General features: G+C 43.2%; 1 protein-coding gene across 3 annotated transcripts in view; it reads left to right on the plus strand.

Moving 5' to 3' along the window:
• The window catches only part of INTS3 (integrator complex subunit 3), a 2,345,436-nt gene that overhangs the window by 1,430,166 nt on the left and 887,287 nt on the right, over positions 1-27,983 (plus strand). For all 3 annotated transcript variants that reach the window (XM_044079970.1, XM_044079971.1, XM_044079972.1), the window contains one exon: positions 15,988-16,107. In XM_044079970.1, coding sequence (XP_043935905.1) covers positions 15,988-16,107 — 120 coding nt within the window. The remainder of the gene's footprint in view (positions 1-15,987; positions 16,108-27,983) is intronic.

The following is a 27,983-nucleotide window of genomic DNA, read 5'->3' on the forward strand; positions in this document are numbered from 1 at the left end:
ACATCACTGGGCTAGCCTACAACTTTTTTTAGACATTTTTTTTCAGTTCAGACCATCTCTCTCTACTTCAGCAACTTTCCTAATAGCATTGGTTTTGTGTTGCCATTTATCATTCCTGCTGCTCTTCCTTTATTAGACTTTTAATGTATCAGCTTTAAGGTGGTTGCTTAGAGCTGTCATATCCAAACCAACACAGCACCATACATTTTGCTACCTAATGTATACTGACTCCTAGATTGCTGTACCTCAGAGCAAGAGGGAATAGGTTGAGATATCACAGCCCTGTTTTTTATGAATCAGTTTCTGCATTCATACTTTCATTCTCAGTGTACTGAGGATTACAGTTGCATCTCTTTGAATTTAATATAGAAGCCCTTATTTATATTAAAAAAGGATTGTTTTCTGTTACCAGAACTAATAACATCACTGATTATTTTTTTATCTGTTGATATGAACTCCAGAGAAGCCAAATTGCTGGCTCAGCAACTGCAAGCCCAAAAAGTAAGACCTTACATACACAGGGCATTATGCCATGGACAGAATGTTAGGAGAACCTGAAGAGGCACTTAACTCTTTATAAAGGAAGTGGAACACAGAGGGGATGAGAACAGAGAGTGACTAAATTTCTAAGGTGGCAAGGAAACCCCAGTTAACACGTGAGGAGGAGGAAAAATTAACCAAGACAATTACAATGGAGGAATTGAAGAAAACCCTAGCTAACCAGGTGGGATGGAAATTGCCAGGGTCTGATGGTATCCCTTTAAAAAGTATGGAGGGAGATGGGGGATCTGACATTGAAAATATGGATGGAGCTATTTAATAGAATACTCAAGGTGCAATATGCCCATTTCATGGAGACGAGTGATGATAATAGTAGCAATTCCCAAGGAGGGTAAAGACCCTACAGATCCAAGTACTTATAGGCCTGTATCAGTATTGAATTATGATTTCACTACTGTGTTGGCTAAAATGCTAGCTTGCTGGGGTGCTGAAAAGAATTATACATCCAGACTAATATGGATTCATAGAGGAGAGGCAAACTCTTAACATAATAAAAACGATTATGATACAGCAGCATAATGAATATGGTCAACACCAATTGCTGATGATGGGGCTCAATGCTGAAAAAGACAAAAGGCTTTGATAAGAGCACACAGGGAACACAGTCAGTCCGGGGTCTGGGTTTTTCTCTCTCTCTCCATTATGCAATAAGACTCCCCACTGGCACAGCTATTGAGTTGAGTCCTCAGCCGAGTGTCAAGTCCTCCACCACTTCCTCTGTGAAGCCAGTGTTCTTTGTCCATGCTGCAAGTCAGCTGACACCCAGCTCTTTGAGATTTGATTTTCGTATACACACACACACACATACACACACACACACACACACACACACACCTGGGAAACACTGGCACAAATTTATAAGCTATGCCCCTTCTTCCCAGATTTCAAGGTAGATGTTCTTTGTGTTTCACTGTTGCAGTAAGTACATTTGGGTAATCTGCTGGCAGGTTGCCCTCAGTCGGCCTGAATAACAAAGACTTGGGTCCTGCGTCGGTTGCTGTCTCCTCTTCCATCACGTCGTCAGGGGTATAAAACATGCAACCGATGCCTTTTTATTCAGTCTTTCTTGCCGCACGGTGCCTGAAGCAGAAGCAGTTTGCAAGTGCTGGTCGGCCGACTTCTGAAATTTTCGCATTCGAGTTTCAGAACCGAAGTCTTCAACTAAAGCTAAGTACCCCGTTGTGGAAACTTTATCTTGCTCCTTACCGATGTCAGTAAAAGTTAATAATTGCATTACTTGTGGGAAGCAAATACCTCATAAGGATTTTCATTTGTACTGTATTCCTTGCCTAGGCCCAGATCATAACGTGCCTTGCTGTTGGTTTTGTGCTAGATTTAACCAACACAGTATTAAGCGTTGGTATATTTTTGCTTCTAAATATTTTGGATCAAGATTTAATTACCATGAAATGTCATTGGTTAGCAATCCGACTACCAGAGTTCACAAAAAACGCAAAGAAAAAGACAGACACAGACCGTCAAGGTCGAAAACTGACGACAAAACTTCTCCTAATCCAGTCGCCGGTTCGCTGGTACTCAGTGAGGTGCTTTTACAGCCCGATACCCGATACTTTCGAACCGCAGGCCTCTACCGAGACCCATGCAGAGTCCGGTATGCCACGAGATTCTCAGAGTATTGAACCCGCGTATGTCTCTCCCTTGGATGGGTCCAGAGCAGCTGAGCAAGCACCGGCTTCTGAGGGTGTTTTCAGGCCTCAGCATTTTTATATAAAACCGATGCCAGCCTCAAAAACAAGATCAAAAACATCTTCTATGTCTAAAAAACCGATGCATGAGCCACGTGCTCAGGGCCCTATGCCTAAAAAACAGATGATCAAAATGGCTGAGGACTTAATTACCTTAATCAGGGGTTCCCAACCCCTCGCTAAGAGGCCTAGGCAAGGCACTGATTATGAATCTTCAGATCAGGTTTCCATTTCTTCTGATTCCTCTTCTGATCAGGAATTTTCTATTCCACCCTATGAAGATTTTGATGCAGAAGAATCCATCCCATCTGCATCTCCTCCTGAGGATTACTCTTTTGGAGAAACCTTGCATACTTTAAGGGAACATTTTCACTGAGAGAGTCAGGATTTCTCTGAAACAAAAAAGAGGCTTGGGGATTTCCTTCTTCTTCCTCAGCATAGGCCTTTGGCAATACCTCCTGTATTAGACATTGTTGATGTGTTTTCGGAATCAAGCATGGCTCCTGATTCCTTACCTCTGGCTCCTAGTAAGCCAGACAGATATTACAGGGTTCCTGACTCCCACAAATTTCTATTCAAAAATCCTGCTGTTGATCCTGAGACTATCTCACAGGGTCCCTAAGGTATAAAGGCCTCTACAGCCAAAAATCCTACCCCCTCTGATAGAGATTCCAGGGCGCTGGATAGATGGGGAAAGAAGGTTTATATGTCTGCAACCTTGGCAATTAGGGCCTTAAACTGCCAGTTGCATATGCTTAAATATCAACAGCATGTTATGGGCTTATTGAAACATATAATTATGTTGATTTCTGATTGTGTAGAAAATAAAGAATTACAGGAATTATTGCATTCAGCAGAACAGGTTGGAAAGCATACTTTGCAATGTGGTTTTGATTCCTTGGAGGCCTTTTGCAGGGCCGCAGTTACTGGATCTGTGATTAGAAGGCATGCCTGACTCAAGGAGCAAAATCTGCCTGATCATGTTAAAGCTAAATTGTAGGATGCCCCCTTGCAGCATGATACTTTGTTTGGTAATAAGGCAGAAGAGGTGTTAAAGAAAATAGAAGACAAAGCTAAATCTATGCAAACTGTAAAAGATTTCTTACAAGTGCAGCCACCCAGGTTCAGTAGGCACTGGCCTACTAAAAATTGGTCGTTTCCTGTGTCCAACAGAGCCTGTCAAGGCAAATCCAGGTGCTCAAAAGGCTCTAGATACCAATCACAGGTGTCTTATAGGTCATAGCAATGGGGTGCCTCCACCTCCAAATCTGGAGGAAACAAAGCACAACCCCACAGTAAGCAGTCTCAATGACTTCCCTCTACCTTCACCAAGCACTTATCTTTTGGCAGCCCCCTTGGAGGGAAAGTTAGCACTTCATGCTCAAAATTGGCAGTTAATTACCCAGGACAAATGGGTATTAAACATAGTATCCCAGGAGTACAGATTTAATTTCCATACTGCCACAAAATCAGTGGGCAATAGCTCCGAAATAAGTTATGTCCCTCATGGATATGGGTGCTATTCAACCAGTACCAGAAAAGGAAAAAGGACAAGGTTTTTATTCAAGACTTTTCCTGGTACCCAGAAAAGACTATGCCTGGCATCCAATTCTGGACTTATCGATTTTGAACACGTTCCTGGACATTTCAAAATTCAAAATGCTGACTTTACAACAGCTACTGCCTAGGCTGGGCAGGAACGCTTGGTGACTTATCTACTGCGCCCAGGGTCTTTACAAAGTGCCTGGCACCAGTAATTGCATTCTGCAGAGAAAGAAGCATACAAATGTATCCTTATCTGGATGACTGTCTCATTCAAGCAGAGGACAAGGACACTCTTCTTCAACATCTGGCATTTATAAAAAGGCTTCTAACATGCCTAGGGTACACAATAAACAAAATGAAATCCCAACTGGTACCCTCTCAAATAATTGCATTCCCGGGTGCAAGCTTGAATACAACTGCCCAGATGGCTTACCTTATGCCAGACAAACAAAGGCAACTGACAACATACTTCAAACAAATGGCAACAAAAACCCAGTTATCTGCAAGACAAATTCTGCAGGCTTTGGGGTTCATGGCATCCTGCATTCTACTAATTCCGTATGCGAGACTGCATATGAGGAAACTTCAATGGTACCTAAAAGCTTTATGGAGTCAACATTGTCACAGTCTGGAAACAATGATTCCTCTCATTCGCTGCCTACAACAGGAGTTTCTTTGGTGGGCAGAGACATGTCACCAAAACAAGGGAGTGTCATTCACTCTACCCCCTGCCACTCAAACCCTAACTACAGACGCATCAGACTATGCTTGGGGGGGCCCACCTGGCGGGGAGATGCATTACTAATGCATCTGCATATCAACCAGAAAGAGATGCTAGCTGTTCAGAATGCTCCAACTGCCTTCAAGGACTTACTTCATCCAGGACAACTACTGATAAAGACGGACAACACTATGGTTATGTGATACATAAACAAGCAGGGGGGGTACACATTCCTACCCCCTTTGCAGACTAGCCTTGGCATTGTGGAACACAGCATTGACTTACCAAGTACATCTTCAAGCTCAATTCCTGCCAGGAAAACAAAATACTCTGGCAGACGACCTAAGTAGAAATCTTATGGACCCGCACAAGTGGAAACTGGATCCACAAATCATCAGCGTGTTAACACAGAAATGGGGAAGCCCAGACATAATTCTATTTGCCTCTCCCCAAAATTATCAACTGGACAAATTCTGCACAAGGACTTATCACAGACAAGCATGGAAAGTGGATGCCCTATCCTTCAGTTGGAAAAGTCTATCAGCCTATGCCTTTCCTCCTCTGCCTCTTCTCTCCAAGGTCTTACTAAAGGTCAGACAGGAAAAACCAAAAATGATCCTAATTGCTCCAGACTGGCCTCGCCAGCACTGGTACCCAATTTTAAGGAAAATGTCTCAACTCCCTCCCTGGTACTTGCCTCAAATACCTCATCTACTGTCTCAGCAGAACAATCAAATTCTGCACACTCCGCTCCAAACTCTGAACCTTGCAACATGGCTGATCATTTAATTATTCAAACAACACCTCTCAGGAAATCTGTGATGGATGTCATTTTGGAAGCCAGAAGGCCTAGTACTAGACATCTTATGCTGATAAATGGAAGAGATTCTGTGCTTGGAACCAAACACAAGGAACGGACACAGCAAAGCCCAATACCCCATAGATTTTACAATATTTGACTGAGATGCTTGACAAGGGCCTATATTTTTCTTCAGTAAAAATCCATGCCTCTCCCATCTTGGTTCATTACAACACGGAGCCTCCCCTCTTTTCTCATTCTCTGCTTAAACAGTATCTTAGAGGGGCCAAAAATTTAAGGCCTCCCAGAAGATCACCAACTCCTGCATGGGACCTCAATTTTGTGCTGGAAAAACTCACCCTGCCTCCTTTTGAACCAGCAGCTACTGCAGATATAAAATGCTTATCTTGGAAAACAGCTTTCCTCATGGCAATCACTTCAGCAAGAATGGTTTCAGAACTCAGGCTGTCATGGCTGTGGAGCCTTTTATTACATTTTACCTGGACAGGGTGTCCCTCAGGACCAATCCTTCTTTTATGCCTAAAGTGGTATCCAATGTGGCTCTTAACCAAACTACTCACCTGCCAACATTTTACCCAAATCCGCAGAACAAGGGGAGCAGATTCTGCATTCATTGGATGTACACAGACAACTAAGATTCTACTTAAACAGGACCAGATCTCTAAGAAAGTCTGAGCAACTACTGGTGACATTTGCTGCAGGATCAGAGGGGAAGGCTATATCAAAGCAGACTGTTTCTAAGTGGATAAGCCACTGCATTTGTTTCTGCTACTTGCACCATGGTAAACCTGTGCCCAAGGAGATCAGATCACATTCCACCAGGGCTGCCTCTACCTCAGCAGCTTTTCTCAGAGGAGCTCCAACCAAAGACATTCTAGAAGCTGCTACTTGGAGCTCTGTTCATACCTTCACAAAGCATTATCATTTACCTCACTTCTCCAAATCCAGGGTAGGCTTTGCCACTGCAGTTCTGCAGGGCCTTATAGCCGCTCCTAATGCTATTTAGTTCTGTCCTCCCATCCATAGCTTTGGGATTTTACCCAAATGTAATGACTGCAACAGTGAAACACGAAGAACATAGTACAGTTGTGTGCACTTACCATAAATGTAGATGTTCGAGTGTATTCACTGTTTCAGTCCGGGTTACCCACCCGCCATCCCCCTTTTCTATAACTTCTCTTTCCTTCACTATATTCTAAAGCATTTGTGGTATATTTGCTTTTAGATGTTGCTAAAAGTGCATTCACATATATTTCTGTTTATATATATATATATATATATATATATATATATATATATATATGTATATTGTTTATTTTTTATTTTTTGCTCCCCATTTGGGGGGCACCTGACATCTGGGGCAAGAAAACTGAATAAAATGGCGTCGGCTGCATGTCTTATACCCCTGACGACCTGACGTCATGGAAGAGGAGACAACAACTGACGCAGGACCCAAGACTTTGTTATTCAGGCCGACTGAGGGCAACCTGCCAGCAGATTACCCACATTTAATGACTGCAACAGTGAATACACTCAAACATCTACATTTATGGTAAGTCTACACAACTATACTTTACACTGCCACCAGATACTCCAAAGCCAACTGCTGTAAGGCTGTTACAAGGGTACCTAATTATACTGAGTGAAATTAGTATTAATACCAATGGTAGTGTTTGGTTAGTGCAGTAAGGTTTTTCAAGAATAGCCACAAAGTCACCAGAAAGGTACAAGTACTGTCAAAGTTTAAAATGTTCTCTAAAGGACCAGCCACAATAAAAAGTGTAAATATATTTAATACTAAATAATAAAAGAACATGAAAATATAAAATATCTATTTACAATAAACACCAGAGTTTCAATCACAGGAAATATTAAAATAACACAGACGAATCGATTCACACAGATACAGAAATACAGTATTTAACTAAGCTCACTATATTTTCCTGACTGATCTAAAGAATTACTATTCCTTGGTCACTTACTAGAGCAAGGCAAGTTGAAATGTGTGAGAGGTCCTTCTTTGTCAGGTTTTAAAAACTGACTGCCATGAGACTTCAGTCTGATTTGGTATTAAAATATCATTACAGAGCTGGCTTACAGAATGACATCACACACATTTGGTCATATGACTTCTGGTTCCATACTACCCCATTGACTAGAAGCTGAGTCAGAGTCTTGCACATGTGTTATTCTGCACACACAGTGCTTTGCTAAGTTGTGTTATAGCATCTGGAAACCATAAAACCATTTCAACACTTCCATCCCTCCAGCTTACCAATTAGTTCACTGCAGCAGACGATACAACAAGGATTCCTAGTCCTTGTTTTCACAGACATTTTGTCTCTGTCTGCAGTCAGAACTGTAAGATATAATCTTTATGGCATACCAGGTAATTTAACTTTACTTTAAACTATTTTTCAAAGTTACTGGAATAAGATTAACCTTTTCTCTTCCAGTATCCTCTGTTAAAACATATACATTTAATCAGTTACAATACAGTCAGGACCCACTGTTGGTACATTTTTTTAATACAAGCAACTTTACAAATACATATTTCTACACACGCATGTATAAAAATCAGTTTGATATACAAATAAGATATATTTTTTTTACAAAATTCCAACTAGCTGTGCCAGCATATGTTACACATCTGCTACCCTACTTCTCCTAGCATAGCCAGCAATACGTTACATCATCACATCTTTCCCCTCTTTGAATACCCAAACTAGTTTCTCAAGTGACCCTGGAGAAACATTGGCTGAGAGGAATAGATCTGTCTGGGAATACATTAACCCATATCCTGTCTTGAGAGCCCATCTGCATTGACTTTGCTGAGCCCACTACAGTGCTGCACTGTCGTGTCATATGCCTGTAAACCTAGGTTCCACCGTACTAACTTGGCATTTTGCTGGCTGGCTTGATGTAGCCATAAAGCCCTCTCAGACTCCTCCTGCGATCCTTTGCAAGTACTTAGCACCAGGGCCTCCCTATCATGGTAAGGCTTCATCATGTTAACATAGTTCAGTTTGTGCCCCTGCCTCCTGCCTAGCAGTTCTACCATGTAGTTACCATCATTGACTTTTCTTACCACTTTGAAGGGTCCCTCCCAAGCCGCCTGCAGCTTATTGTGTCTGAAAGGAATGAGAACCATAAACTGCTGCCCCACAGCATATTCTTGAATTTGAGCATTCCTGTCATACCAGACTTTTTCCTACTGATGGGCTCCTGCCAGGTTCTCCTGGACCAAGCCGATGAACTCTCTAAGCCTTGTCCTGAGGTTTAAGACATATGCCACGCAGACTCCTTGCGGGATTCACACTCACCTTCCCACTCATTTATGAATCAGATCTAAAGGCCCTGGCATCCTATGCCCATACACCAACTGTAAAGGGTAAAAAACTATGGATTCCTTGGGTACCTCTCTATATGCACACAGCAGATGGGGCAAATATTTGTCTCACTGTCTCTCAAACTGGTCTGGAAATGCCTGTAGCATGGTCCTTAGTGTAGAGTTTAACCTCTCCACAAGATCATTAATCTGGGGGTGGTAGGGCTGTTTTTTAAGTGCTTCACCCCCAGAGCACTCCCACAGACAAGCCAGCAGGTCTGACTTGAAATTGTCGCCTCTGTCAGTCAGTATTTCTCTCAGGAAACCTTCCCTGCTGAAAATCTCTTAACAAAGCATTTGCCACCTTCTCTGCCTGGATGGAAGACAGAGTCACTGCCTCAGGGTATCTAGTAGCATAATCTAATACCACCAGTATATATTTATCCTTGTGGAACTTGGGGTACTCAGAGGCCCAACAATATCTGTAACTATCCTCTGAAATGACTCCTCAATCACAGGGAAAGGCATCAAAGGAGCCTTGACCTTGTCTCCTGCCTTGCCTACTTTTTGGCACTTCTCACAGCTCCTTCAGTACCCTTTTACATCCCTTGCAATCCCAGGCCAATAAAAGTTCTACATAATATGTCTCTTGGTATACTTTATGCCCATATGACCTCCAAAAGGAATGTCATGGACTATGGCTAGAAGTGCCAGACGGTAGGCTCTAGGCACTACCAACTGCTGTATTACCTCACCCTCTAGCCCTCCCTCAGGGATCCACTCTTTGTACAGTAACCTTTTGATATTCTTCGTGTTTCACTGTTGCAGTCATAACCTGTGGGTTATCCCTGCTGTGGTAGCCCTCAGCCGGCCCGATTATCAGAGTCAATGTTTTTCTGCATCGGCTGCTGTCGCTTGCCGACTGACGTCAGCTCATCAGTGCTATAAAGCAAGGCAGCTGACGCCATTACATCAGTCTTTCTTGCCGTGGAGCCCATAGCAGAAGCATTTCACAACTGTGGCAGTCGGTCGCTACCAGAGTTTTGAGTTACAGCTGAAAATGTCTAAAGCTAAGTACCCCATTGGGGATCCTTTTTTTCTTGCACTAACTGATGTCCAGAAAAGTTAACAATTGTCTCGCCTGTGGAAAGCAAATCCCAAAATCCCACAACGAGACTTCCATTCATACTGCGTCACTTGTTTAGGCCCAGACCACGGCGTCCCCCGTTGCCGGTTCTTTGCCCTCTTTAACACGAGAACAATTCATCATAGAGCTCTTATTGTAGCCAGATATTTTCGTCTTCCTTCTTCATATTCCAAAATGGCATCAGTCAGCCAACAATCCGTAGACATTCTGAAAAAAACTTAAAAGATAAAGATAGAGGCAGACCTCACAGGGCTAAGCCTTCCGACGACTCTACCGCTAAGCAGGTCATCAGTTCTCCAGAATTCAGTGAGGCGCTTTTGCAGCCCTTGATGCCCGATCCGATACTTTCGCAGGCCTCTACTGAGACCCTTTTGCTGCAGAAATCATCTTTGTCTTCTGGCTTTTGGTTATCTCTGCTTTGGTTGGGTCTGGAGCCGCGACGCAGGCACAGGCTTCCAAGGAGGTTTCTCACACTACCGAATCTAGACAAAAAATGACATCATCTCATCCAACTACCGTTTCTCTCAGACCGATGGATACTCTTAGGCCTAGAAACAAAGCTACTCCTAGGAAATCTACCTCTAGCCACCATCTTTCTCTTGTTCCACCACCCCAAGCTCAAATGCTTAAAATGGCAGAGGATCTTATCTCCCTTATCAGGGGCAGTCAGGCCACAACTTTTAAAAGGAAAAGAGATCCTTCTCCTGAAATACTGACAGAATAGGATTCTGAGGAATCTAGTTATTCAGGATTTGAAGAGGAACAGAAACCTCTGACTGCTTATGAGGATTCAGATGCAGAGGAATCCATTCCTTCTGCCTCTCCACCAGAAGATCTTTCCTGTGGAGAAACTCTTCACACCTTCAGGGGACATTTACTTTGGGAATCCCAGAATTCCCTTAGCCTAAGAAAAGACTAAGAGGGTTTCTAGACCTGCCCCAGCACAGGCCCTTGGCCATCCCCCCATCTTAGAGGTGGTGGATGATGTCTTCCATGAATCCAGCTTAGCTCCTGACGCCCTCCCACCTGCTCCCAGTAAACCTGACAGTTATTAGAGTACCTGATTCTCACAAACACCTGTACAGAAATCTGGCTGCAGACCCAGAGGTCATTAAACAGGGAACAAAAGGAGCTAAGGTTAGTTCTGCAAAGAATCCTATTCCTTCTGACAACGATTCCAGAGCTCTGGACAGACAGGGTAAAAAAGTATACACCTCTGCAACCTTAGCTATCATAGCACTCAACTGTCAGTTCCATATGTTAATATATCAACAACACACTTTGGAACTATTAAAGCAAAAATGTTCAACCTTTCCTGACTGTGCCAATGCAAAAGAGTTAGCAGATTTACTGCACTCTATTTGTCAAGTGGCCGACACTCATTACACTGTGGATATGACCCCCTAGAAGCCTCAAGCAGGACAGCAGTGTCAGGATTTGTCATTAGGAGACATGCATGGTTGAAGGAACAGCCTCTCCCTGATCTTGTCAAATCTAAATTAATTGATGCACCCTTGGATAAGGACTGCTTGTTTGGAGTAAAAGCAGAAGAGGTGCTTAAAAAGATGGAAGACAAAGCAAAATCTGTGCAAACAGTAAAAGATTTCTTTCAGGTACAACCTCCTAGGTTCAGCAGGAATTTTCCCTCAAAACACTGGTCCTTTCTTGCACCTAGCGGACAGGGGCAAGGTAAGCCCCTCATGGATAGACTATCCAGGCTCCTATCCCAGGGACAGCAGAGAACCAAACAGTGGACCACTTCTGCTCCAAAGGCAGGGAGTTCTAAGCCATCCCTCTATTGCAAAAACTCTCAATGACTCCCTATCCTCCCTCAGCTCTCTTTTCACACACGAAAAATTAGGAGGAAGGTTCTCCCTCTGCAAAGAAAATTGGCTTTCTGTAACAAAGGACCGGTGGGTCTTAAACATCCTTTTTCAGGTCTACAAATTCACCTTCAACGAACCCCCAATTCCAAGAGGGTACCCAGACTTACCTGCAAATCAGTAGGCAGAGGCATTGAAATAAGTCCAAACTGTCATATCCCAAGGGGCAGTAGAACCTGTCCCCACAGATCAAAAAGGCAAAGGCTTTTATTCCAGACTATTCCTTGTTCCCAGAAAACAGGGCATCTGGCAACCAATCTTGGATCTATCCATTCTGAACACCTCCCTAGTGGTTCCCAAATTCAAAATGCTATCTTTGCAGCAGCTGCTGCCTATGCTGACCAAATATGCCTGGTTAGTTACCCTAGATCTAAAAGATGCCTACCCCCACATCCCCATAAGGGAATCCTGCAGAAAATTCCTTCGCTTCAAAGCAGGCTCAGAACACTTTCAGTTTTCGGCGCTACCCTTTGGCTTATCTACGGCTCCCAGGGTATTCACAAAATGCTTAGCCCTGGAGATAGCCTTTTGCAGACAGGAAAAATATACAGATTTACCCTTATCTGAACGACTGCCTCATTCAGGCAGAGTGCAAAGAAAAGCTACTCAAGAACCTCCCTCTTTGTGAAAACTCTCCTAACCTCCTTAGGGTACACCATCAACTAGAAGAAATCAAAGCAAACACCCTCCAGGAAGATCATTTTCTTGGGAGCACTGCTGGACACAGCATCCCAAATGGCCTTCCTATCCCCAGTAAAGCAGAGCTTCCTGCCTCCCTACTTTACCCAGCTGGCTTCCAGAAGTCACCTCACAGCGAAGAAGTTCCTGCAAGCCTTGGGGGTACATGGCATCTCGCATTCTTCTAATTTCTCTGGCCAGGCTTCACATGAGAAAACTTCAGTGGTATCTAAAGAACCTTTGGTGCCAGCACTCTCAACCTCTGGAGACCTCTCTCCCATTGATCCCCTGTATAAGGGCCGAGTTTCTCTGGTGGGCAGCAACCTGTGCAAAGAATAAGGGTCTTTCCTTCACCCTACACCCCACTGGGCAGACCATTACCACTAACATCTCAGACATTGCTTGGGGCACTCACCCAGAAGGCAGGTGCACCCAAGGTCTTTTGGATGCCCAGCACCTTCCCTTATACATCAACCAGAAGGAAATGATGGCAGTGCAAAAGGCTCTGACATCCTTCAAACCCCATCTCAAGCCAGGGGTTCTCCTTATCAAAACATACAACACCACAGTAATGTGGTCCATCAACAAACAGGGAGGGACCCAATCTTACCCTCTGTGCTGGCTAGCCATGAACCTCTGGCTGACGGCCTCTTCCATGGGATTACACCTAATAGTCCAGTACCTACCAGGGATCAACAACACCCTGGAAGACCACTTAAGCAGAAACTTACTGCACTCACACGAATGGCAGCTACACAGAAAAATCTTTTTACAAATCACTCAGGAGTTGGGGATTCTGGAGGTGGATCTCTCTGCTTCGCATCTCAACCATCAGCTGAAAACATTCTGTACCAAGGAGTATCACCACCTAGCGTGGAAGGTGGATTCCTTCACCTTCCCCTGGAACACCTTCTTTGTGTATGCATTCCCTCCTCTGCCCCTTATTCCCAAGGTACTGATCAAAGTAAGGGAGGAGAGACCAAAGGCCATCCTCATTGCTCCAGATCGGCCCAGACAACATTGGTACCCCTTACTGCGCAGCCTGACATTACAGCCCCCCAGGCAGCTACCCCTGTTCTCAGACCTCTTGACTCAGGTGGGGGGGGGACTGCACCCAGACTTGCAGACTCTCAAACTATCAGCATGGCTAGTACTCTAAAGACAAACAAGGGGCCTCAGTTAAGCAACAGGTCCTAGACATTACCACAGAGGCCAGAAGGCCCAGCACCAGAAAATCTTAAGCAGCAAAATGGAAAAGATTCTGCTCCTGGAGCCAGCCCAGAGGGGACAATACCTCACAACCTTCCATCCCTCTTATCCTGGACTACCTAGCAGAGCTACTTAATAGTGGCTTCTCCTTCTCTTCTGTTAAAATCCACGCCTCAGCCATTTCAGCTCATTTTGACAAGGATCAGCCCCTGTTCTCCCGTCCTTTGAGTAAACAATTCTTCATAGGGGCTTCTAATATCAGCTTCCCAGAAGGCCACCCATACCAGCCTGGGACCCGAATTATGTTTTGGAAAAAACTAACCTTACCACCATTCAAACGTGCTGCTACGGCAGAACTAAGATACCTCTCCTGGAAGACTGCTTTTTTCCTAGCTATCACCTCAGCCAGAAAGGTTTTAGAACTTCAGGCACAGATGGCCATTGAGCCCTTCATCATTTTCCATGCAGACAGGGTCTCCTTCAGGACTGATCCCTCCTTTATGCCTAAGGTGGTATCTAATGTGACTCTCAACCAGGGCATACATCTACCCACCATCTTTCCTAACCCTCAAAACAAGGGGGAAATAATTTTGCTTTTAGTAGACATGCACAGGCAGCTCAGATATTATCTGGACTGTACTAAACCCTTCAGGAAAACAGACCAACTACTTCTCAGCTTTACCCCAGGGGCAGAGGGGAATCCCAATTCCAACAAACCATTTCCAACTGGATATCACACCGTATCCATTTATGCTGCAGATTACATGGGAACCCCCCCCCCCAATCTGTTCTAACCCATTTCACTATGGCAGCCTCCACTTCCACAGCATTCCTCAGAGGAGTTCCCACCAGAAACATCCTGGAAGCTGACACCTGGACTTCTGTCCATACCTTTACCAAGCATTACCACCTACCTCTATTTTCTAAGGCTAAGGCAGGGTTTGCCTCTGCATTTCTGCAGGGCATGCTGACCCAGGCCTAGGTCTCTTACTAATCCTACCAACCCTCTCCTTAGCTTTGGGAATCCTCTCACAGGTGATGACTGCAACAGTGAAACACGAAGAACATAGTACAGTTGTGTGCACTTACCATAAATGTAGATGTTTGAGTGTATTCACTGTTGCAGTCCTGGTTTCCCTCCCTCCTTCCCCCTTATATCTTCTTTCTTAAGGATAAGCTTCTCAAGGTGGCTTTTAGCCACTAGGACCACTTTAACATATCACTTGGGCTTCTGACTGGTTAGGGCAATAAAAACTGATTTAATGGTGTCAGCTGCCTTGCTTTATAGCACTGACGACCTGACATCAGACAGCAAGTGACAGCAGCTGACACAGAAAAACATTGACTCTGGTATTCGGGCCGGCACAGCAGGGATAACCCACAGGTGATGACTGCAACAGTGAATACACTCGAACATCTACATTTATGGTAAGTGTACACAACTGTACTTTTCATTATGCGTGCTCCCCTTTTCCTTGAGAATCAGGTGCCTTCCTAGCTACCTCCCTCAAGCCTGTTAATGTAGAGTCTGAGCCTGTCTCAACTTTACTTTATGACCCTTCGCAGGTCCCCTTCCACAGGAAGTCTGGTATCCTCGCATTGTGGTGCTTCACTGTCAAACTGGGTACTACCACTCACCTCTGCCCTTGCAATTACTCTGTCCAAAGGAACATCATTACTTACCAACAGCTGTGGCTCATCTTCAGGCTCACTGCTGCAGGATATCTCGCCTCCTCCTTGCCTTCATTATTGCCAAGAAATCCAGCTTATGCATTATGTTGCTTGTAGTATGTTCTGATCCAGTCTTTGTGGTTCTGGTTTGGTATTGATTGGCCTTCATTAATTATTGTAACAACTACATTATACATGCTTTCCCTTGCATTTGGATATTTGTGGAGTACTTTACATAACTATTAGATTTTTCAGCTAGAAACGATAATATCCGTTAACATCTTTTACTTGTTGCGATAAAGAAGAAAAAAGTATAGGTTATATTTTTCTTTACTACTGGATTTCCTGCATATGCCTTTGGAGCTAGACATAACCTTGCTTCCTGTAGGGATACCCAACTGCTGTACAGATTGGAAAGGAAGGCTGACACCTGCCTGGGACTAATCCATTTATTTTTTTTGAATGCACTGCAGCAGTGGTCCTACTTTTCAAATATCTGTGTGTATGGTGAATACTCTCACACAACAGTACTATATGACTGTCTTTACCATGTTTGCACTAATAGTTTCCATTTTACTGTACAGAAAATTTGGACTCTAAAAAGCTGTTTTATCTGGAAATGCCATACCTGTAAATGGACATCTATCTGAAATGTGTGCTTTCTTGATAGACTCATTGTCTATTTTGTTTTTTTTTTTTTTTCTGTGCCTCTGTTAAGGAATTTGTGTCAGATGCAGGAGGATAATAGTGGCTTTTCATTGCTTTTGGACTTGCTATCTGAACTGTATCAGAAGCAGCCAAAAATTGGCTACCACCTTCTCTACTACTTAAAAGCCAGGTAAGACTTTCCATTTAACTTATTACATGAACTTCCAGTGAGCAGGAAAATGTTTGTGGATGGAATATCTAAGTACTGTTGTCTGTAGAGGGAGCATTTCTAGAGTAATGCAGATGAAGCCTGGCATTTAGGTAGAGTACATCCTTGAGTGTTTAAGTGACTGAGAACATTACTTTTATATATCTGGTCAGATTGCTTCATAGAGAATGTGGTTAGGATTGTATCCCTATGAAGATGACAAAATAATTAAATAACGGCATGTAGTCTCTTGCAGAGATCTTGGGTTAGATGAATGGCAGAAGAGGAAGGTGCCTAAACTTCTGTAGTTTGGACAGGCGTATGGTGTCCTTGGCACAATACATAACATAAGTCAGCACTTTTGCAAAAATTATGTGTCTGAACATCTACTGTTATGGTAAGTTCTTAATACTTTTCTGTGCAACTGTATTTCTTTTGCCAGACCTTTGGCTAGGTAGCAGATTGTTGGGCTGTTCTTCAACTTTGATTTTCTTTGAGGATTTCTCATGATAAATTTATGTTCTGGAGTGAGATGAAATCATGATTTTTATCATCTTTTCTGCAGTTTTGCTACATTTCTTCCTTACTTTGAAAGAACATCCTAGGTGCATTTATTGCTACACATATTTCTTTGAATTAGCACTTGAAGCTTGTAATATTAGATTGCTGTTTGGCCATGCAGCATTTTCAGACAGTTATAGAAAAAAGGGTGAAGTCACTGTCATTATTAAGTGTGCTAGCAGTCTTTCATTGTGTAATCCTGTATTTCTTACCCTTTTTTCTGTCATTACACAGGGACAGAGCTTTAAGTGATGATTTTAATGTTTTTTTTTCCACTGGTGGTGGTAGTTTAAGCTTATTTTGATAAAACTAGCAAACTCCTGTCTTTTCTGAAATATATTTTTACTTCCTCTGTAAAATCACACAATGTTATTTGAAAGAAGTCCTTCTTCATTAGATAACTTAGGATTTCTTGTTTTTTTTTCATAACACCAGCTATGCAAAATTTCTCTTTTCCATTGTAACACTCAAACGTGCATTTCCTGTTGCCAGCGTGAACTCTGATTGTACATGAAGAACTCGTGAACCACCATGCTATCTTCAGTTGCTTGAATATTTCTCAAACCTAATGTTCATCTTGGAAAAATTCTCACAGTTGATGCTTGAGAAATGGAAGCCATCCATATGTTCTTTTGGTCTCCCGGTAATTAGTCAGGAGAGACACCAGCAGTCTCTGTACTATTTGGCTGACTAGCGTGGTATGAAGCACTGATGCTCTATTGCTTTACCCCAGCCATCCATAGCTGAAGAATGGAATAGCTTGACGACCTTCCTTAAGTTAAAATGGCAGATGTTGAAAGTACAAAGTTTGGGTGCCAGGATTAGCCCCTCATGTTACCCTTGGCCTGTGCCAAAACAACATGAGAAGGTGAAGGAGATTGAGATTAGACAGTTTTTTTTTTGTGTAGCAGATAGCAGACCTTATAAGGCAGCCATGTGAGCCTTAGGAGCAGCGTGTGAGAGGTTAAATATGCATAAATCACCAGTGAAAAACAAAGGCCTGTGAGAAGTTTACACGTGGAAGCCACCTTGGAGGTGCATCTCACTGCCTTACATCATGTGTTTTTTTTGCATTTGAGCTTTCTGGGCAGATTTGTGTCTAGCCTGCTTCCTTGAGTGGGTTTTGTGTTCACAGTCCAAGACCCATGTCTTGTCCGAGTCATCCAGTAATCACTTGCTGAAGGTTAAGTAACTTCCTCTTGGTCATTCCATAATCTTTTACCAAAGGAGGAGGAGACCAAGACTTTGGATCTTTTTTTTATTGTTTTTCATCCCATTACATGTCAGTCATTAGCCATCCCATAGCCCTTTCAGACATTTTTTCTCTCCACAGGGTGAATGATGATCACAGGAGGATGTCTTCCAAGCAGTCATCATGATTTTCTGTTTAAGCCCTAACATCCAATCCCTGTGATAGCCACTGGTGTTGTCCCACAGTACTGGTCTACAGACATGCTACTACTACACATGCCAGGCTGTGATACAGTGGGTACTGCGGGGCACTGACTGCCTTGCAGCTGACATACTCCCAGAGTTCTCAACCTCCAAGGAATGTCAGTATAGTAGTTGGCATTAGCAGCCTCTGCTCCCTCCAGGATGGATGAGCTGGAATTGGTTACTCACCCACTTCCCCCTTTGTTGGTTCCTCTGACATCTTGGCAGCCAGTTGATCCTGAGTCACTTGGGTTGCTGTCAGGGCTTTAGTGGTATCTGCCATTGAGTCAACAACCCAGATATAGGATGTTCAGCTGTTTTACATTTGGTAAGCACTGTCCTCCTGAGTGCTGGAATACACCCTGAAGGAGCTCTGGCTGATTTTTGTCAGGCCTAGTGCTGGCCTCCATTGACCTGGTATCATCTCTGCTGGTTACTTTGCTTGGCAGTAAGGGCCCCATCATCTGATCTTCAGCTTTTAACCCTTGTTTGGTCACTTCCCAAGTGTTTGGAAGGTGTAGAATGTCCCACTGCAGAGATGAAATTGGGGAGAGTTCTGTCTCATTGTTAATGTCTTAGGAGTAGGAATCAGTGGAACAAGAGGCTATTAATATATATTTTTTTTTTTTGCTTTCTCCTAGTAACTCCTGAAACAGAGTCTTATCTAGGCAAGAAGGATGAGTATGCTTGGGAGTCTGCCTTTGCAATGAGTTCAATTCATATACATCAAGATTCTGCTTTTTCTGCTCATCATAAGGCCAGTGGCCTTAACATGCCCTCAGCAGATCCTTTACATAGGTTACATAGGTTAGTATTAGGCTAACTGCCCTTGTGAGATTCAAACCCTGTACCTTGTGTGTGTAAGGCAAATACCTTAACCATTAGGCCACCCTCAAGTGGAGCCACTGTCCTTTACAAGCCCTCAGCAGAGTGCAGTGACCTCCTGACAAGTCATACTAAGGCAGACTTTTGAGTGGTGCTTTTCTCCCTGCCTAGGATGTCAAGAGTTATTTTTCTTTTTCTAATGCATCCGAAATTATCCAAGTGCAACTAATGCTGGGCAAGACTGCAATCCAGGTTGATTGTTACAGATCCCCCACCATGCCCAAGTATTCCCACTCTTCATTTCTTAAGATACTGGAAAATATTAAGGTACAACCCAATACCTTAATTATGGACGATTTCAACTGCCCCACCATTAACTGGGAAAACTATTCATGTATCAACTCATTCGCTCAACATTTTCTGGAACTCATAAATTCCAACACCTTGGATCAGCTTGTCCACACTCCCACCAGAGGCAGCAGTATCCTGGACCTGGTCATTACCAATATGGGTAACTGGTGTTCCACGCCAGAGGTCAACTCCTCGCTGGTCAGATCCGACCACAAGCTAATCACTCTAGACATCTATATCCCACCCCCCATTAAGAAAACTACCGTCAAAAACTACTTCAAAGCCAACTTCATGCTTCTTAAGACAGAAATAGCAAACTTCACGACACCCATGCAGATGGAAAATAGAGGTACAACTGCTGAATCTTACACAAATGCACTGTATAAGCACATACATGAGTGCATGGATCGTGCCATCCCCAACAGAACCAAGACGCTATCCTCCAAAAATAGGAAGCCAATCTGGTGGTCCCCTGCCTTAAACAAACTCTACAACAGAAGGAAGAAACTGATGCAAAAAAGAATAAAATCCCAAGATTGGAGGAACTCCCTGGTCAGCCTCAGCAAGAAGCTGAGATCCCTCATAAAATCCTCCAAAGCCAGTTGTGAAAATAAAATCACCACTGATTCCAAAGACAACCACAAAGCATTCTACAGCTATGTCAGGAATCTCAATAGCAACACTCAGATCTGCTCTGAGCTAAAGCACAATGGCACTAAATATACAGAACCAACCGATATTGCCAACATCCTGGCAGATAGGTTCAGTGCTAACTTTACCCCCCTCTCACACTCCAAAGGGCCCATCTTAATATCGGAAGAATTATGATGACTGGGATAGAATGGGACTTCCGTCCCATTGCTATCCTGTCTCCCATCTCTAAACTCTTAGAAAAATGCATACAACAACAACTTCTTCCACACCTCTTAGATAATCAGCTTCTAACACCCACACAACATGGATTCAGGCCAAATCACAGTACTATGACTGCCCTTCTCTCCTTCCTTGAAACTATTAATAAAGCCCGGGATTCTGGCCTTATTGTTTCCACCCTACTACTTGACCTTTCTAAAGCCTTCGATACTATCTCTCATAGCCTGCTTTTAACTAAACTCTCTAAACTTAACCTATCCTCTTCTTCCTTGAATTGGTTCTCCAGCTACTTATCTAACCGATATCAAGCAGTAAAATGGAAAAAGGCCACCTCCTCATTTCTTAGTACCTCAACCGGAGTTCCCCAAGGATCCATATTAGGTCCTCTTCTTTTTAATATATTTATAAATGATTTCCAGAACTCTATTCCTTTCTCAAATATCATCCAATATGCAGATGATTCAACTATCATCTGCTCTGCCACATCTACCCCTGTACTCCTAAAGCTTACTCAAGAAGCTTTTTCAACCACTGAGCAATGGATGAAAAGAAACCACCTTGTATTAAATGCCTCTAAAACCAAACTAATGGTATTTACTCCCTCTAAAACTGCCTCATTCAACTTTAACTCCTTCACTATCACTAGCCAAAACAATATACCTCTGGAACTGGTATCAGAGACCAAATTACTTGGGGTCCAAATTGACAACCAGCTTAAATTCCATTCCCCACTTACAACTAAACATCAAAAAGACCCATCAAAAACTAGGCATGCTCTACCGACAAAATCATTACCTTACCCCTGCCACTAAAGTAACTCTCTCTACTTCCTTTCTTATCCCCTCCCTTCTCTACGGAACTCCTCTTCTCACTAACCTACAATCCTCTCTTAAATCTCAACTTTCCTCCTGGTACAACAAAATTGCCAAATTTGCTACCAGCCATAAGTCATCCTCCCATCACTGTTCTTCTCTCCAAAAACTAAAATGACTAGAACTACCAAATCAACTCATCTATATACAACTAACTCTTGCACATAAGCTCATTTTTAACCCACCCTCTGTCCTTCCCTCTCTTCTACCTTTAAAATGTTCTTTCCTGATCGAGTACTAAGGTCCAATAATCAAAATCTAATAGAAGTGTACAAACCATCCCATCCACCAGGCAAAAATATTCTATCTTATGGTTTAGCACATCTCTAGAACTCCCTACCACCTTCCATTCGTACCACTTCTAACCATTACTCTTTCAAAAAATCTCTTCACTCACACCTAATATCCCAATGGGATTGCTCCTGCTCTCTCCCCACATAACAATGATATCAAACTCCTGTTCCCTTCATTCTCTGGAAAACAAACTCCTTTTTCCCTTCATTCCATGCCTTAGATTCCTTCTCTCTCTCTTTCTCTCTTCTCTTTCAATCTTATTCTCATCAAAAACTTTCTCCTTCTATCATCTCTCCATATACTTATATTCCAGTACTTATATGTTAGTTGTAAATAATGCATCAGACTGTTACTACTTTTATGCGATTTGTAAACAATGAATCAGACTGTAACTATGAAATGTATGTTCCTAAGAAGAAATGCCTCTCAGCTGTACAATGCAGTGTTCCATTGCCAGTCAGTTTTAACTCCAACCTCATCACTAGTGTGTATTATTTGCAATGTTTGCTGTATTAATTGTAAATGTCTTGCTCAAAACTACAACCCTTGTATAAATATAATCTTTAAACTATTGTAACCTAGATTGCTATTGGAGCTTTTCTCCCCAGGACTCCATTGAAAACGGGTTCAAATGGCCCAATGGACTATCCTGGTAAACCAACTGCAAATAAATAAATAAATAAAAGAATGCAAAGCCCCTGTAATCATGGATGAACAAGTAAAGACTGCACTCTCCAAAGCCAAGAACATAGCATTCATGGGACCAGACAACATCCCAGACTGTGTACTGCACGAACTACAGAACGAACTGGCACCCCACCTAAGTACCATGTTCAGTCATAGCCTCACCTCAGACTATGTGCCAACTGAATGGCGCACAGTGACGGTTATCCCACTCCACAAAGGGGGTGCCACCGTGGATCCCGGAAACTACCACCCCATTAGCCTGACGAGCTTGGCCTAATAGGCTACTCGGAAACTACTGCCCCATTAGCCTGAAGAGTGTGGTCTGATAGGCCATGGAACATATCATCTTGGAGCTTCAAAACAAAGACATAGGTAACCTCCAAACCCTGGACCCCACTCAGTTTGGGTTTGTAAAGGGTAGATCATGTCTACTAAACCTGATTGACTTCTTTGAAGCAGTCACTAGAGCTGTAGACGAGGGAAAGGTAGTGCACACAGCCTATCTTGACCTCGCCAAGGCTTTCGATACTATCCCCCACTCTTGAATTATAGATAAACTCACTAAACTGGGCATAAATCCCTATGTTATAAGATGGGTGGCCAACTGGCTTACTGACAGAGCTCACACAGTAAAAGTAGCCGACTCCAAGTCCGACTTAGACCAATGACGAGTGGAGTACCACAGGGTGCGGTCCTGGGTCCTCTCCTGTTCGGCATCTGCTTCTCTGAAGTGCAGGCCAACACAGAAGGTCTTTGGCTAGCAAAGTTCGCAGATGACTGCAAACTGGGATCTATAATAGAATCACTTAATGATGCAGACATTCTACAAAAGGGCCTCACAGAGACAGATGCTTGGTGTCAAAGTCATGGCCTCAAGTTCAATGCCAGAAAGTGCATTGTCATCCCCTTTGGGAAAAACTCTGTACCCATGAACTTCCACATAGGTGGTAGCTCACTAAACAATGAAAGTGTGATAAGAGACCTCGGGACACAGGTGGACAGTAGTCTCTCCTTTGATAACTACATCACCACAGTAGTCAGGAAATCATTCTACATTGCACACCTCATCAGAAAAGGGTTCTCCTCTAGAAAAAAGGTCATTGCTCCCACTGTACTCATCCCTCATCAGCTCCATTATAGAGTACAATGCACTGTTTGGCATGCATCTCACAAGACACCTACCACAATTGGAAAAACCACAGAAATACCTCACTAAGAGGATTACCGGCCTCAAACAGATGCCATACACAGACCATCTCAAAAAACTCCAGCTTTACTCTATCGTATATCGCCTACTCAGGGGAGATCTCTGCCTGACATACAAAGCTATGTCAAACCCAGAGTGGTTGGACATGCTACACTTAAAGAAATCCCAATCTCTCCGAACCACACGCTCCAGGGACCTAAACCTTGTCACCACAATAAACAGAACATGCTGGCAGGATAGATTCTTGTCCCAGAGGCTTCCCATACTCTGAAACAAACTACCCATTCATGTCAAGCAAAGTTTAAGAAAGACCTTGACGACTGGATGGGAAATAGAAAATTCACCCCGGTGATCACTTCTGCAGCAGTGCTTGACAGGGGCACAGGAAAATAATTTTCTTGGGTGGCGAAAGCTAGGGAACCTTTTTGGCTAAGCTTATATAGGCCCCATGGCAGATAGCCTAGTACCTGCCTATGAACCTATATTGCTGCTTGTACATAAGGCAGAATTAATTGAGAGGTCTGAGATGCAGTCCTCTGAAATGGATTAGGCACTTCGAAAGTAACAGACCTCTATGACTGTGAGATCAAGGGGATCCACTTAAGTCTTCTGCCATGGCCTACACAGTGAGATTCCTCAAACCTGAGGTCAGGTGTGCACCTTCCTAGGACTGCATGGCTTCCTTATATAAAGAGTGAGCACGGAAGAAGTAATTTTGAATGCTTCCTTCCTTGGAAAAATCCTTCCTTGTAAAGGTGTCAAGCTATGACTGAGGACTTCCAAAAGGGTCAGGAGAACTTGAACAAAATGGAAGGTCTTAGCAGTACCCTCATTCAGTTCTGCATTTTTAAGCCTTCTCTCTTTTCTGTGAAGAAGTACCCTTGCTAGACAAAGAGGACTTCCAAGCATTCAGTGTTCTTACCTCCTCAATTTACCAATCAAATTCCCCAAAAATGGTGACCCCGATTGGACAACAGTCACAGTCTTGGCAGCTAAAAATGTCCATGGGGACACATTTATGGGTTTACCAAAGCTTAAAGAGCCATCAAAAAGGATTGATGTCTGCTTCATGTGTTTTCAGACAGCCAAGTCTTAGAGCTTTTGAGGCCTTCCTCAGAAGTGGGGTGCATCAGTGAGGAGGCCATTGTAATAGAACTTTTGGGTCCAGTCAAGCCTTTACTCCTTAAAGGAGCTGTGGAAACTGTCTAGTTCTGAAAGAGGCAAGTGATTTTGTTCTAGTTTGTCCCTTGCTCTGTAGAGAATTTGAGACTTCATTCCCTTTCTGTACTGGATCCACAACTCTTGATTGATGAAAATTTTATCAGACAACCTTTCAAATAAAGAAAGTTGACAACACTGCTCAAGATGAGAGATGCCTGATACTTACAGGCACCTTTATGTAAAAAGGAATACCTGTACACAGTAAGGGTCCAAAAAAGAAAGATAACGTTTATAAATTAAATGGTGCAAGCTAACAAAACACAAAAACATACCTTTCTGTTATTAACTTGCAGATGTTCATCATGTTTCACTGTTGCAGTCATTACATTTGGGTAATCTGCTGGCAGGTTGCCCTCAGTCGGCCTGATTAACAAAGTCTTGGGTCCTGCGTCGGTTGCTGTCCCTTCTTCCATGACCTTCAGGTCGTCAGGGGTATAAAACATGCAACCGACGCCATTACATCAGTCTTTCTTGCCATGCGGTGCCCGAAGCAGAGGCAGTTTGCAAGTGCCGGTCGGCTGACTCCTGAAAGTTTCGTTTTAGAGTTTCAGAACCAAAGTCTTCAACTTAAAGCTAAGTACCCCTGTTGGGGAAACTTTTTCTTGCTCATTACCGATGTCAGTAAAAGTTAATAATTGTATTACTTGTGGGAAGCAAATACCTCATAAGGATTTTCATTTGTACTGTATTCCTTGCCTAGGCCCTGACCATGACGTACCTTGCTGTCGGTTTTGGGCTTTATTTAATCAGCGCACTGATGGTGGTCTCGTCCTATCCATTAAGAGAGAGAAAGCCATGTGTGCCTTTTCTTCATTCTTTCCTTTTCCACACCTCATTACTGTCCTTAAGTACCAGTATGTGTTCTTCCGTATCACTGTTGCATTGTTCACCCCTTGCGGGATCTTCTGCCAAGGATAGCCCTATGTCTAACCAGTATACCAAAGACTTTAATTCTTATCAGCATTGCACGTCAGATGTATGCTTCCAAAGTCAGCCTAGGGCATAAAGGTGACGTGTGGATGCTCCACACTCATAACTGTTTTGCCTCCAGTCCAAACACTATAGTCGAACATGGGTCTGAAAGCTTTTCACTGTGCTGGTTATACCAAGACTATTTCAGTTAATTACCTCACTGAGGTTCCTTTTCTTTTATATTGTATTTAGAAAGTTCACGTCATCCAAGAAAGGGAAATATCCGTGTGCGAGGTAGATTCTCCACAAGGATCTTCACTACAAGTGTTTGTTTTGTCTAGGTGCTTCTCATAACCACACTTAGCATTCTATTTTGTCAAGCATTTATGCCGAATACTCTTCACAACCATCTGTCTCCCTTTCCATTTAATATTGTGAATCAATGTCTCAAGTTATTAGCCTAGGATACCATGGCTAAATTCAGCCTTCACAAGGTACAGTTGCCACTTAAGAAAAAGGCCAAGAATTCGAGCTCTGATACTGCTGCTGCAGCCCGGCCTCAGCCAGATGTCCCTCTCGAGGTGGATAATACCCTTGAAGACTGCCCTCTGCTGATATTGGTTCCCTTTGCCACAACCCTGTCTGAGGCCAGCATGGAACCAGCCTTTCTCTCATCCTCCAAGGCTTTGCAAACAGCTGCAGTGGATGTGGAGGGGGGAACCATGGCTGATCATATCTAAGGCACCTGGGAGTATTCCCCAGATTTTAGTTGGTGAGGAAGTTCCTCGTACCCTGAGTTGAGACAGGGTTCTGAACCACTAAGTTTGGTTAAAGCTGACATCTCCCTTAAGAAGAGACAGAAGACTAAGCATGTTTTCCCCACTCCCAAGGATCATCAGAAAGAGTGGGAGGATTTTACGCAGGGCTTGTTTAACGCCCTGGTAGCTTTCAGGCCACCCAAGGGGGTTTCTGGGCCTGCCCTTCCTTGGTGTTCTACCTCTAAAAGGTCTAGGGAACCTGATTCCTCTACTGAGGAATCAGACTCAAGTAAAGGTTCCTTGGCCTACTCCTCTCAAATGCCATTACATTTGGATTTAGTTCTGACGAGGACTCCTCAAGTCCTCACTTCCCTTTGGAGGAATTATCCTTTGAGAATACAGTGGTTCGAATCATGGAGCACTTTAAGTGGGACTGCTCCCAGGTTTCTGACATCCAGATTGACTCCCTTAAGTCTTCTGCTGTTTCTCTTGTCTTGGCTGCTGTGCTGGATACTTTTTCAGCTGCTTCCGTGGCTACTGATACTCCATTTCCTGCCCCTAAAAAACCTGACTGTTTTTATAAGGTGCCTGATATTTTCAAGTTTCAAGTGTCTTTCTGACCCTGCTGTGGTTTCTGTCTGCTGTGCATTCTTGGCTTGTACCTTCTCCTAAGCTTATTCCCTCAGACAAGAACAGTGAGCTATGGAGAGGCTGGGAAAAAAGGTCTGTGCTTCTAACACCCTGGCATTTTATGCCATAAACTATCAAACTCACTTGATCAGCTGTATTTTGGCCCTTTTATCTCAGCTTGAGGGGATTCTGTCTGACCTGCCTGATTCTAAGGGTTGATCTACTGCTCTTTCTTTGGTGGGATCCACATCTCAGCTTGTCACTCCAGGTGTAGCTATGATGCTTTGGATGCCACCTCTAGAGCTGCTGTTTCAGGCTCTGTCATGAGACTGTATTCCTGGCTTTGCTTGATATTAAGGCTAAGCTTCCTGATGATCCTTTTGGTAATCAAAATCTCTTTGGTACTCCAGTGACTGACTGACTGCCTTGGTCCTGTAAGGTCTTAAATAAAAGTCATGAAGGATCTTAAGCAGATTTTTGTCCTTGCCATTTATAAGTTTCAGAGGAATTATATTGCTAAAACGGCTTTTGTTCATAGACAGCCTTGTCAACCCTCCAAAGGTAAAAAAAAATCTTTGGCATGTTTTTTCTGACAAACCAGCTCAGACGCCTAAATCTTAAGAACCTTCCTTTCAGGACAAATCTTCCTCAACTGGACAGTTTGCCCTCCCTTTTTACATTTTTTCATAGGGACAGAGAGTGCCTCTGCGTAGTAATTCTTCTTTATGCCCTGGGTGGACAGTGACTTGTCTCTTAATCAGTCTTTCCAGTTTACTTCTTTTTTCCTTCTCTGCAATCTGCTAGCAAGAAGGTTTTATACACCTTGGATCTTCATAGACAACAAAGTCAGATATTATTTAGGTAAGACAAAGGCTATACATAAAGCTGAATAGCTTTTTGTTTCTTTTCATCCCAGGGCATTGGGTTTGGCAGGTTCAAAACAAACCATCTCCTCCTGGATTTTGAAAGCCATTTCTTTGTGTTATTCCTTTCATGGTTCATAGGTTCATACTAGGCTATCTGCCCTGGGGCAATTATAAGCCTAGCCCGATTCTGTATGGCTTACGCCACCCCTTGATTTGAGTATACTGTGCCCTTTTTAAGGTTTAATTTACTGTGCCTCTATCTAATAGTGACACAGGAGTAATCCCTGGGACAAACCTACGATCCCCCATCCACTTATCGAGATTCTTCTTGAAGAGATTCAGTGAGGTGCTCTGCCTCACATGAACT

Source organism: Protopterus annectens, chromosome 8.part0 (assembly GCF_019279795.1).
Source record: "Protopterus annectens isolate FY-2018-M chromosome 8.part0, PAN1.0, whole genome shotgun sequence".
Lineage (NCBI taxonomy): Eukaryota > Metazoa > Chordata > Ceratodontiformes > Protopteridae > Protopterus > Protopterus annectens.